The sequence below is a fragment of the Castanea sativa genome, chromosome 12, assembly GCF_040712315.1.
Source record: "Castanea sativa cultivar Marrone di Chiusa Pesio chromosome 12, ASM4071231v1".
Lineage (NCBI taxonomy): Eukaryota > Viridiplantae > Streptophyta > Magnoliopsida > Fagales > Fagaceae > Castanea > Castanea sativa.
The window spans coordinates 42,939,782-42,952,277 of NC_134024.1; the positions used below are offsets into that span (position 1 = coordinate 42,939,782).

Genomic DNA, 12,496 nt, shown 5'->3' on the forward strand with positions numbered 1-12,496 from the left:
CCAAGAATTTCACAGAGACCCAACCCAAAAATTAAACCAAAACAAGAATTTCTACTATAAAAATTCACATAAAGAGATTAAAAAAAATAAAAGTTCTTAGAAGATTTCAATAGCAATACATAAGAAGGAAAAAAGAAAAAGAAAAAGACATACCCAAATTGAATAGTACTGTGGAACCACCAAGGCACCGCCGGGACAAGGGCAGCGAGAAGCTCGACAATGGCTCTGAACGGCGTGGATTCGCTCTCTCTCTGCCGGACCTGATTCTCTTCTCCTCTTTCCGTTGCGTTTTGGACGTTTGGGTTTTTTTTTAAGTTTGTATTTTAAAGTCTCATGAGTGACATGTGCTTATTCCGTTACTGTTTTAACGTGTGACTAACTGAAGAATTGATTTGGCAATTGTGAATAGTTTAAGGAGTAAATTGGCCAATAAAAAAGTTGAAAGGGTCTTTTGGCCAATAGTTGAAAATTTAGGAGGTGTATGAGCATTTTTCATTTTATATTTACAATGAACTCTATTGATCATACATTTAATTACTTCCAGACAGTTCCTAACAAGTACTCATAGAAATGGAAACCCAGACCCTCATAGACATTTTTGCTTGAGTGGGAAGCCAGAGTCTAAAACCGGCCCACCTCACATCGCGTGTCACATTGACTTCTAAAGTGGGTCTCTCTTTAGTCAATGGTCATTTATGTTTTCTCTCTCCATTTCTGCACCACTTCTTTTCTTTGTTTTTTAATTCGGTTGTGATTTCATTTTTGTGTTGGACCCTCCACGTGAATAATGCGTTCTTCCTACCCCACCTACACTATTACTATTGATGCATCCATATAATGAAGCCATCGCACGCAGCAGAATATCTGTTTGTGTAGTAACATTAATTGTTCCAATTTTATTGGATGCCCTCACAGTGACAGAGTGACCTATCTAATTCTTATTACATATTAATGTTTTTCGCACACAATCTAATTCTCGCTATATATGTTACACACAGTTAAGAGGTGTTTGGCTTTTTATTATTTAAATAACACAACCCGTATTTTCATAATATTTTTTTACCTATATTTGTTTTTACAACACATAAATAACATTACTAAAACAACATTATCAAACGATGCTTTAATTACGCACAATCATACACAATTTAATTAGTAAAGTGAAATCGTGTTTCACACTCCGTACACGTCAGAATGTAACAACTAATCTTCGCCATATTATATACGCTTGCTTTCACTCTCATATCCAATTTGTGACTTATCTACTCAAAACTAATCTAAAACCCAGTGGTGTTTCTTTCAAAGGAAAAACCAAATATTCCATGGATTTGAATTCCTCTCTTTCTTCTAACACCATTCCTGTTGTCTCAACTTTAACTAAGCCCACTGAGGATGCCAAATCTTCTCCCACTTCTTCTTCCGAGGTGCACAAGTCCATTAGCTATTGGCCAGGAGTGTACCATTCACCAATGACAGATGCATTGTGGGACGAGAGGGTGACCATCAATGAGAGGCTATTTGACATTCCAGACGATGCACCTCCTCCTACTGAATTGCTCACAAGAACTCCCTCAGAGAGTCGCACCACCATTGTCTATGCTTTCTCCTCCGACTCCACCTTGAGAGAGCAGTATAAGGATCCATGGAATGAGTTCAGAATTTTATATTTACAATAAATAATAAAAAATTAACTAAAATATACTCATTTAAAAACATTAACACAATCACCACGATAAATGACAAAACATCAAAAATAAATCCTTACTGCTGACACAAACATTGCATTTATCATAAATGCTTACTATTAATAAGAACCTTGTAGTTCTCTTGTGAATAAGAACTTCCAAGAATACATCTACTACCAATAACCACATTAATAGTACATCTCCATCACTCTTAACAATATATCCATCACCACAACAAGTCACATAAAATTATGTATGCACCAAGAATATCAATTAATTGAAAACTATAATGAGCAAATTTGTCACTTATTTCAAAAACCTCAATAAAATAGAAAAAAAAAATTAATGTTGATTATACTGAAATAAAATAAAATAAAAAGTGCAGTAGGTGCTTGCATATAATTAAGACTAATCAATAGATTGGCTGAGGCCACCAATACACGCAAACAATTTACACTATTTACTAGTACCAAACTGTCAAGAACTTTGACTACAATATGAGATTATATATTATTAAAGAGATATATCTAAGCCAATCCCAAAAATTAGATGAAGGAAATAAACCAACAAACCCATTTACTAATCCACTACATTAACAAAATAAATCAAAATATAAGGATTTAAGAAAACTAACCTTTTGGGTTTGATTGTGATTGGCAAAAAGAGTGAACAGTGGAGGGATATTGAAAAGTATGTAGGCTACAGAGTTATAGAGGTGGGCTATCATTTTTTTCTTTAGTGAAATAGAGTGTTAGTATTTTAGTGGGAGCGAAAGGGAGGCGTGGGATCAAAAATACAGCAACGTGACATCTTTTTTTTTTTTTAATAAAATTATATGTTTTGTTTATGACAACCACGTCACTTTTTTGTTTTGGTCCCTTTGAAATATCACTTTTTTTAATTATTATTATTGTTAATAAAAGATAGAAACACTATTTTCTCAACAAAAAAAAAAAAAGATAGAAACACTACGAAATCTCACTTCTTTGCAATTTCTGTATAGCAAGTTTTCTTTTAAAAAAGTCAAGGAAATATAACCTCAATATTGTGGAGGTGGATTTCTTTTATGGAAATATAACCTCAATATTTTTATATAAAAAAAAAAACTTTGTTTATTTTATTTGGCGAAACCATCCCATTTGAAGGGAAAAAACATTTTCCACTTGAGATCCCATTAACCAAATTTTGTTAAATTAATATTAAAAATGGTGTATTTAACTACCCACAAATTTCCAAAATTATCTTATTTCATAATTAAAATTCATTGATTTAAATTTTTAATTAAAGAGTATTTCAAAATATTTAGTATTCCATTTAGTCAATGGTCATTTCTGTTTTCTCTCTCCATTTCTGCACCACTTTTCTTTGTTTTTTAATTCAGTTGTGATTCCATTTTTGTGTTGGACCCTCCATGTGAATAATGCGTTCTTCCTACCCCACCTGCACTATTACTATTGATGCATCCATATAATGAAGCCATCGCACACAGCAGAATATCTGTTTGTGTAGTAACATTAATTGTTCCAATTTTATTGGATGCCCTCACAGTGACAGAGTGACCTATCTAATTCTTATTACATATTAATGTTTTTCGCACACAATCTAATTCTCGCTATATATGTTACACACAATTAAGAGGTGTTTGGCTTTTTATTATTTAAATAACACAACCCGTATTTTCATAATATTTTTTTACCTATATTTAATTTTATGACACATAAATAACATTACTAAAACAACATTATCAAACGATGCTTTAATTACGCACAATCATACACAATTTAATTAATAAAGTGAAATCGTGTTTCACACTCCGTACACGTCAGAATGTAACAACTAATCCTCGCCACATTATATACGCTTGCCTTCACTCTCATATCCAATTTGTGACTTATCTACTCAAAACTAATCTAAAACCCAGTGGTGTTTCTTTCAAAGGAAAAACCAAATATTCCATGGATTTGAATTCCTCTCTTTCTTCTAGCACCATTCCTGTTGTCTCAACTTTAACTAAGCCCACTGAGGACGCCAAATCTTCTCCCACTTCTTCTTCTAAGGTGCACAAGCCCATTAGCTATTGGCCAGGAGTGTACCATTCACCAGTGACAGATGCATTGTGGGACGAGAGGGTGACCATCAATGAGAGGCTATTTGACATTCCAAACGATGCACCTCCTCCTACTGAATTGCTCACAAGAACTCCCTCAGAGAGTCGCACCACCATTGTCTATGCTTTCTCCTCCGACTCCACCTTGAGAGAGCAGTATAAGGATCCATGGAATGAGTTCAGAATAGGAAAGTTGCTTGAAGACCTTGATGCCTTGGCTGGCACCATCACTTTCAAGGTCTCTCTCTCTCTCCATTTTACCACTTCTTTGTTTATTGGAATTTAACACTTTGGGTAGTATTGCTTCAAATTTACTTCTCTCAAATGAGATATTGTTGGGTTCAAGTAATAATCCAATAGTTATAACATCTTTGTGGTGACTTAAAAAACAAAGTTGTTGCTATACTGTGTGGCTGATCTCATTCATTTGTATGTTAAAAGCTGGAAACATGTCAAGGTAAGTACTTTCCTTAATATTTTACCACATGTACTGAAATTTTACACTTAATTAGGAAATTCTTGAAATTTACTTCTCTCAAAGGGGTTAACTTGTGTGCATAGTTGATCATTTGCATGTTAAAAGCTGGAAATTTGTAATGGCCTTTTAGATCCGTTTGGGAATAATTTATATAGCTGAAATTGAAAACTTTTTACTAAGAGTACAGTATAAAAAGCTAAATGGTATAGTAAAACCTATGAATAGGCAAAATAGTATCTTAGTGACTTATTTGTTTGTTTGTTTGTTTGGTGTGGGATTAATTAGCATTGTTCGGATGATGATATCACAACAAGGCCTCTCATGCTGGTCACAGCTTCTGTGGACAGGATCGTGCTGAAGAAGCCAATAAGTGTTGACAAAGATCTCAAAATAAGTGGTTCTATCATATGGGTTGGCCGCTCCTCAATTGAGATTCAAATGGAAGTCATAACTCAAGGTAATGTAATATGGAAAATGAATAGAATACAGTTTGAGTCTTTGAGATCTACGGCTATAATTTTTAAATACACCTTCTTATGTTTAAATATTACTTTAACAATTTAGTTAATATTCTTTTTTTTTTTTAAATCCATCATTCTTACTTTTAAAATTACTAGTTTACTGAAGATTGAGTTGCATACATATTAATCCATAATTTTCTTTGGGAAAATGGTAAAACCATTACAAATTTATTTTCTTTTTGTATTTGAATTATTTTTTATAATTGATGACACATTAATTTGTAAGATTTATATAATATAATTTATAGTATCTCTCACATCAATATATTTTTTGGGCTTTTCTTAAAAGTGGATGAGAAAATGTACAAATTACATATTTGGGAAAAAAAACTCATTTTCCCCTTCTATTTATGGGTTAGTTCACAATTATCATCCTAAACTACAAAATCAAAAATTAATGTTTTGAAAATGAGTAAATACCCCTACTTTGTTACAGAATCTTTTGATTCATGGAATATTTTACAGTAAAATTATTAAAGTACTTTTGAGATGGCAAATGCAAATGACCCAACGTTGAGACAAATTTAACTCAAAAAAATGTTTATTAATAGAAGAAAAAATTACTTAATTTATTAAAATAAATATTCAATTAACATAATATATATATAAGGAAAATAATAATTGAAAATAATTAATAAATAAATAATCATTAATATATGAAAATAAAAGATAAAGCTAAATATAAAATATTCCAAAAAATCATTTGAATACTGAAAAAGTAAAATGAAAAAATAAATTAGCTTAGAAGTATTAGCTAATCATATTCACGAAATTTTAGAATGTTCTATGTAGGCCTTGATTTTATTTCAAAGATGTTATATGACATTGTTATTTTGAATTAACTAAAAAAATATTAATGTTTGTTTTTCCTATCTTATATTTATTTCTAACTATCAAAGGATTTTTTTAAAATTATAAATAACCTTAAAAAGTCTATAACATTGTAATAAAAATTTAAAAAAAAAATGTAAAATTGAGCGCATTGATTAGGAGATAATAGTATGATATATCATAAGATTTTTTTTTCTTCTTCACTATACTAGATAAGTCAAAAGTTATTTTTTTCTTTTAAATTAAACTTGAAATTGTTGAGATTTTAAATTTGAAATATTAATAAAATTCGACACGTTCATTTTAATTCACTCCTTAACTATTAGGTCATTTGCACTTTTCCCACCTTAACTACTATGTTATTTGCATTTCTCTCTCAAGCATATTTAGTAATTTCCCTATGAAATATTCTATGAATCAAAAAAGATTCCGTCATGTGTTATTAGAATTGGGGGAGAAATGAAGATAAAGGGAGGAATATGTTTTTTTTTTACCCTACATATTTTTAGGAAAACTTTACACTTTTCACCTCAAATTATACTCAAAATAACATTTTATACCCTAAACTAATGAAAAGCATGATCGACCCTCTAAATCAAAAACTTTGTTATACTTAACTGTTTTCTATTTATTTTGCTATTAAATTAATTAAAAGAAAATTATAGACACATGATTCACATGTGACAGTTGAAGTACTAAACCCTAATACCTAAAAGTAAAAGACCAATTACCCATCCATCTCTCTCAGTCCTCCGTCTATTTGTTTACCGAAAATATTAAAGAAGAGAAAGAAGATTTTTTAGAAAACCTCCAGAAAATACGAATAAACAATTTGCTTTCACTTACAACCTATATATGTAGAGCCATACTTGGATTCAACCACAAACACAACACGGCTACTTACACCATGAAATCATAGCAATCACACACACAGAAACTTAATTACACAAGTCCATTTCATACTTTCAAACATCCTTTCAGATTTTCAAATTTTCATACATATAGAATACGTTTCACAAAAAAAAAAAAAAAAACTCTAAATGTAAAAGAAACTCATAAATACATTCTACTATTTACCACATACATATTGATAATACATGGCCTAGACACTGATATTGTTAAAGTTAAAAGAAAGCACACACCATACTCTTTTAAAAAGAACAGAAACTAAATTGATAGTTTTTGATCATGAACCCCAAATCCACAAGGGGTCCCTTGACTTATGAATAAGTTATTAATAATAATCAGTATTGCCTTTAAAGACTACAATGCATTTAAATAATAAAATTTTAAAAAAGACCTATATTAACTAAATGACTGGAAAAATCTTTAAAACTCTAATTTGACTAAACAACATTAAAAACACCTAAAAATAAGGAAATAATAACTCCAAACCTAAAATAACAAAAAATACATAAAAATACCAAAAGTAATATATTATAAAAATTAAATAGTAGATTCCGTTTTGCATCAAACAACCTGCATGAGGGACGGAACAAGAGATTTAGTCTAGGAATGCCAAGCCACGAGACATAAACCCAAAAAAAAATTTATAATTCAATTTAAGGATGAAAAATATGCTAAAATTTGAAGAATATATATAAACATTATCCATTTAGTAGAGAGAGCAATCTCAAGTAATGGTGACTGTTGGTGGTGGTCACAAGTGATGGTGATTGGTGAGGAGTTTGAGAGCTTTAGTTGTTAAGATAAGAATGAAAAATTAAAATTATTTCACTATTTAGCTTATTTTTTATACTATTTATGAACATTATTTTTGCTACTATTTATGGACCTCACTGCATTTTTTTGCACTATTTATGAACTCACTGTACTATTTCAACTAACTTTTACCTTTATCTATAGTATTTTTAGCAATAATTTTTCAGTTTCAGCAAAATAAGCGGTATCCAAATACACCTTAGTAGAGAGTTGATGTTTAACTTAAGACCGAAAAGAGGGGCATTTCGGTCATTTTAGGTAAGCCTAGTGGGCTCTAAGACCGTGGGTCTCACTTGTATATCATTTTAGGTAAGCTTAGTGGGCTCTATACGCATACTGATCATGTTGACAAATTAAATCTGAATTTCTTTTCACCTCTTTAGCAATTAATTAATCAAATCCTTCCCTTTCCCTACCAAAACTATGACTATTCTTTGAACTCTAACCCTTCTTCCTAAAGCTCTAAACCATAAATTGTCAATTTCTCCTAACTCAAGCCCATCATGATGTCGGCCTGTCTTACATCACTTACTCTTCAATGTCCTTCAAGAGTCAGGACCTTAATTAGTCTTTAATTTGATGTCGAGATGATGATAACCTTCAGTGACACAACATCTTCACTTAGATCTTCACTACATATTTGTTCAGATCTGATGAGTGCTGCTAATATTTTAGGCCAGTTTGCTTAATTCACTTACATGATTTGAATCATCAATATTGCTGGAATCACCTAAAATTTACTCCATTAAAACATAGCTAGTCAGAGTGATCTATCATAAGACTTTAATCCATTTTTCTTTAATATTTCAACAATAAGTACACTAAAGCAGTAAAGCACATTCTTTCTAAACTGACCTATTTCGATATTACGAGGTATAACTAGGTCTTTGGTCTTGATTGTACTCATCTTTTCAATTTTCTTTCAAATAAAATGCCCATTTTATTTGTTTTCTTCAATTAGGTTTGCTCCCTTCTTTCTATAAGCATTGACATAGTTTGGCATTCTGAGTCTAAAACTATGAAATTCATAGGTTGATTACTTTTGTATACTTCTCCTTAGCAGCATCATGACCTATGCAAACAATATAATCCAAGAATGAAGGATGAAAATGGAGTAAATAATTCCAATCTACAGAATAAGGATGGTACTCACAACTGATGTCCATCCTATTTATACAAAACGAGAGTGATCTTATCGAGGGCTTAATGGCAAAAAAACATTAACGCAGTTGACCCCAATTATTTGGTATCAAGGCTGGCCTAAGTTGAGTTGTTATAAAACCTCTTTTTAATTTCCTCAATCACTTACAAGAAATTATGTTTTCCTTGTATGTTTTAATAATCTTGGAATTCAACTCCTCCTCATATGCATACTAACTCAACTCCTACGAAACCATGCATAAATCATGAATTTCTGTTCAAACAAATGAGAACGTTATTCTGCCCAGACAATTGAAGTTCTATTTGCACAAAGTTGACCATCATCTGATCAACTACTTGTCTGTTTGGTGAGGGCCCTAATGATTCAGAATCGGTAGCTCTGACTGCCAATTTCATCTTTGTGGCCCGTGACTACAAGACTAACAAAGCTGCTCAAGTGAACCGGCTCACACCAGAAACTGAACAGGAAAAGATCCTTTATGATGGAGCTGAAGCAAGAGATAAGGTGAGAAAAATGAAGAGGGGAGAAGATAAAAAGCAAAGTGATAAATCGGAGGTGAATAGATTAGAAGCTTTGTTGTCTGAAGGCAGGATTTTCTGTGACATGCCAGCCTTGGCCGACAGAGACGGCATTCTTCTAAGGGATACTCGACTCGAAAGTGCTTTGATATGCCATCCACAACAGAGAAACCTCCATGGACGAATCTTTGGAGGGTTTCTGATGCACAGAGCATTTGAATTGGCTTTTTCAACGGCTTATGCCTTTGCTGGAATAGTTCCTTCCTTTTTGGAAGTCGATCATGTTGATTTCTATAAACCTGTAAGTACCATCATCCTTTCTTTTAAGACAGCATTTCTTCCCCTTTCTGATATCATTTGTGTGGTTTAGTTTTGGATGCTTATCCTAATAGTCAGGACATATACAAGAGAAGCCCCACAAAAAATTAAAATACTAGCTCCTGAAATGGCGAGTGTAAAGAAAGCCCATGAAAGATGAACATGTAATTTATATCAAGAAGCCATTTAATTAAAAAGTGTGAATAAGAACAGAATCTTCATATGAGAGGGAGTTTTGCTTGGGTGCAGCTAATGCTCTCAAATCAAACACATCATGGCACACAAGGGAGTAGCATTCCAAATACACTTCTTTCTTATCTACGACAACACCCTTTCCAGCAAGTGTACAACTCAGCCACTGTCCTTAGAATCAACCATTACTAGATAAAGATAGAATGGGGAAAAGGAGTACATATGGCCAACCCCATTTAGATGATGAGGAGCCTTCTCCAAATTAATTAGTATTAAGGCTTGAGTTAAGTGCTTCTTGTATTTGCAAATAAATGAGGCCACTTTTTATTTTAAGAACCAAATTTTGTTATATATCAATCATATTGGGGGATTTAGATTGTACTCAAGAATCCTCCCTGGAAGATTGGTTCTACCTTGCCCAAATTGTATTAGCACTACCATGCTTTAACTACCATTTTGGCATTGGGCCTACATGTGACATGAATAACCTTATACATATCTGGAGAAAATTTATTATATATGTTTGTCGAACAGGTGGATGTTGGAGATTTCCTACGTTTCAAATCATGTGTTCTTTACACAGAACATGACAATGCTGATCAGCCTCTAATCTATGTTGAAGTTGTTGCTCACGTTACAAGGCCTGAGATGAGGTCTAGTGTGGTAAGTCCTAGCAAACTCCGCTTTCAAAGAACAAAAATTTTTATTTGTACTTATATAGGATGATATTATGTCTCTTATATTACCTTAAAAAGAGTAATTGTAGAAGGCTTATAATACCCTTTTCTGCACTATCCACATGAATTTGAGCTTCAGTTCATAATGGCTGTCTAAAAATTTCCCTTAATTGATTGCATATCTTTTGTCTGTTCCTGTATAATTTGAAACAGGTGTCAAATACTTTCTATTTTACTTTCACTGTTCGTCCTGAGGCAAAAGCCAAAAAGAATGGATTTAGACTCAGGAACGTTGTTCCAGCAACAGAGGAAGAAGCTCGCCGTGTTCTAGAGCTCATGGATGCTGAGGCCCTGCAGAGATCACAGAGCATTTAAATGTACAACAAACCATTCAAGGCAACTAGTAGTAACTATGCCAATTCTGATTGAAATTTTGTAAGACTCTAATTATATTTAAGAAAGATCAGAAAAGAAAGAAAGATGGAGGGCTTTTTATTTTAAACCAGTGCCAAGTACTTTGTGTAACAAGGCTGTGTGTAATAGGTGGAATATATCTTCCACTATGTTTGTATGTGCTTTGAGCAAGGTCCGTTGGTAAGTGTTTATCTGTTTTGTATTGTTGTAATGGCAAGGTGCCCTGCTGTGTTTGCAGTAGGGCAGTATGCTGTGTTTTGAAGTCTTTCTTCTAGTGTTGATGTTGTTGTAGTGTCCTGTTCTGTTTGAAGTTTGTTCTTCAAGCGTGTATTTATTAATAAAATTACTTATTAATCAACAAAAAAAACTTGTAGGTATTTATATATTTTTTCCCTTTTAATATAGCAAAATGAGAGGTATGTAAGTTTATAAGGGATAAGGGATTAGATCTGGAGAGGCTATATCAAGAGACACTACCTTCATTTGTGCTTGACTACTTCCATATTTTCTATGAGTTACAGGAACATTCAGTTGAATTTCCTTCCCCATATATCCTAAGGAACTACTATATCAACAGTGTCACAACTAAATTGCACTATGTCCTCCACTATGCTATCTTAGAGTGCGACATGACATCATCTGCATCTGCCTTGGTTGAGTTACCACTATTCTCAACCAAACCTGAAGCTGCCACGTCAATCAATCTTTTGTGTTTTATCAACAAACTACCAATGCTCATCTTCTTCAGGCTTCATTGCGCCTTCCTGAATTCTGCCAGAACTGCTACTACTGTCTCTCTCTTATTGCCTTTTGAAGTAGCATGCCCCAAAACTATGTATTTTGTGCCCAAATATGATTTTGATTCATAGTTCACCCTAAGAGTGACCCACTCATCCAGGGGCAAAGTTAAGATTTTTTGTTTGGGGGGCCAAATTTTGTTACTAATATATTAGTCTCAAGTTAAGATATATCATCACACACATGCGTAAAAGCACATAAGCATTAATATTTTTTTGATACTAAAGTAGGTCATAATTTATAAATACATTGTATATAAAATACTATACAAAAGTTGTCTAGTTTGATACTAAACATGTACAAAAAAAAATGAATTAAAGAAGAAAAAAAAAAAACTACATTGTCTCAATAATTACTAGACCAATTGACAAATTCTATTGGCTTTTAAGAGCATCATTGGATTAACTCAAACATTTGGGGGGGCCAACTTCTATTTTGTAGCTAAATATTTAAAGTTTTTAATACTTACACATAATATAAAATAATTTTTTTAATTTTTTTTTGGGGGGGGGGGGGGGGGCGGGCCCCCCAAGCCTTGCTATAGCTCTACCCTCGCACTCATCATTCTCACACTTCGAGTCAAAGGTTATTTCCCTCCTCTAATCTCAAAACGCCTTCCTTAAAGTTGTTGAGCATCCCTTTCCCTTGCCCTCCCCAAATGACAAGAATACAACACTTGGAAGTATGTCAACCATACACACTATTTGCCACATAAGCATTTTTCGTTAGTAAGTTAACGGCAGAGACCAAATTGAGTACAAATTGAAAATATTAGAAACCAAATTGATTGCTACCAAAATGTAGGGACCAAATTAACTGTGACTCCAAAATGTAAGGATCAAAATGGTATTTTTGCAAAAACAAAATCAATGTGTAACTCAATATTACGTATACCAAGTTACACCCAAATTTTTTGTTGGGTCTATAACTTGAATTTAATAGTATTGAGTTATGTTTGAAATTTTTAAAAAGTGAACTCAATTTTAAAAAAATGGAGTTTCATTGAAGCTATATCCAAATCAGATAGTTTAAAATTAGTGTTTCTATACCCTTCACTTCAGTTCACAGCTCCT

At 32.6% G+C, this 12,496-nt stretch overlaps 2 protein-coding genes across 2 annotated transcripts; both read left to right on the plus strand.

The window, feature by feature from the left end:
- Positions 1–1,322: 1,322 nt before the first annotated feature.
- LOC142620723 (acyl-coenzyme A thioesterase 2, chloroplastic-like) lies at positions 1,323–1,676 on the plus strand. The gene has a single exon (XM_075794049.1). The coding sequence runs from the start codon at positions 1,323–1,325 to the stop codon at positions 1,674–1,676; it is 354 nt and encodes a 117-aa protein (XP_075650164.1).
- A 1,896-nt stretch (positions 1,677–3,572) lies between these two features.
- On the plus strand, positions 3,573–10,992 carry LOC142619120 (acyl-coenzyme A thioesterase 2, chloroplastic-like). Its single transcript, XM_075792188.1, has 5 exons — positions 3,573–4,030; positions 4,556–4,727; positions 8,874–9,325; positions 10,069–10,197; positions 10,425–10,992. Exons 1-5 carry the CDS (start codon positions 3,641–3,643, stop codon positions 10,584–10,586), a joined length of 1,305 nt encoding a protein of 434 aa, XP_075648303.1. The 5' UTR covers positions 3,573–3,640; the 3' UTR covers positions 10,587–10,992.
- Positions 10,993–12,496: the final 1,504 nt, after the last annotated feature.

Bases quoted from the DNA above. Each gene is read 5' to 3' on its own strand.
- LOC142620723 (XM_075794049.1), top strand. From the start codon at position 1,323: ATGGATTTGAATTCCTCTCTTTCTTCTAACACCATTCCTGTTGTCTCA.
- LOC142619120 (XM_075792188.1), top strand. From the start codon at position 3,641: ATGGATTTGAATTCCTCTCTTTCTTCTAGCACCATTCCTGTTGTCTCA. The intron at 4,031-4,555 runs GTCTCTCTCTCT...GGGATTAATTAG, and splicing joins CTGGCACCATCACTTTCAAG to CATTGTTCGGATGATGATAT. The intron at 10,198-10,424 runs GTAAGTCCTAGC...AATTTGAAACAG, and splicing joins CTGAGATGAGGTCTAGTGTG to GTGTCAAATACTTTCTATTT.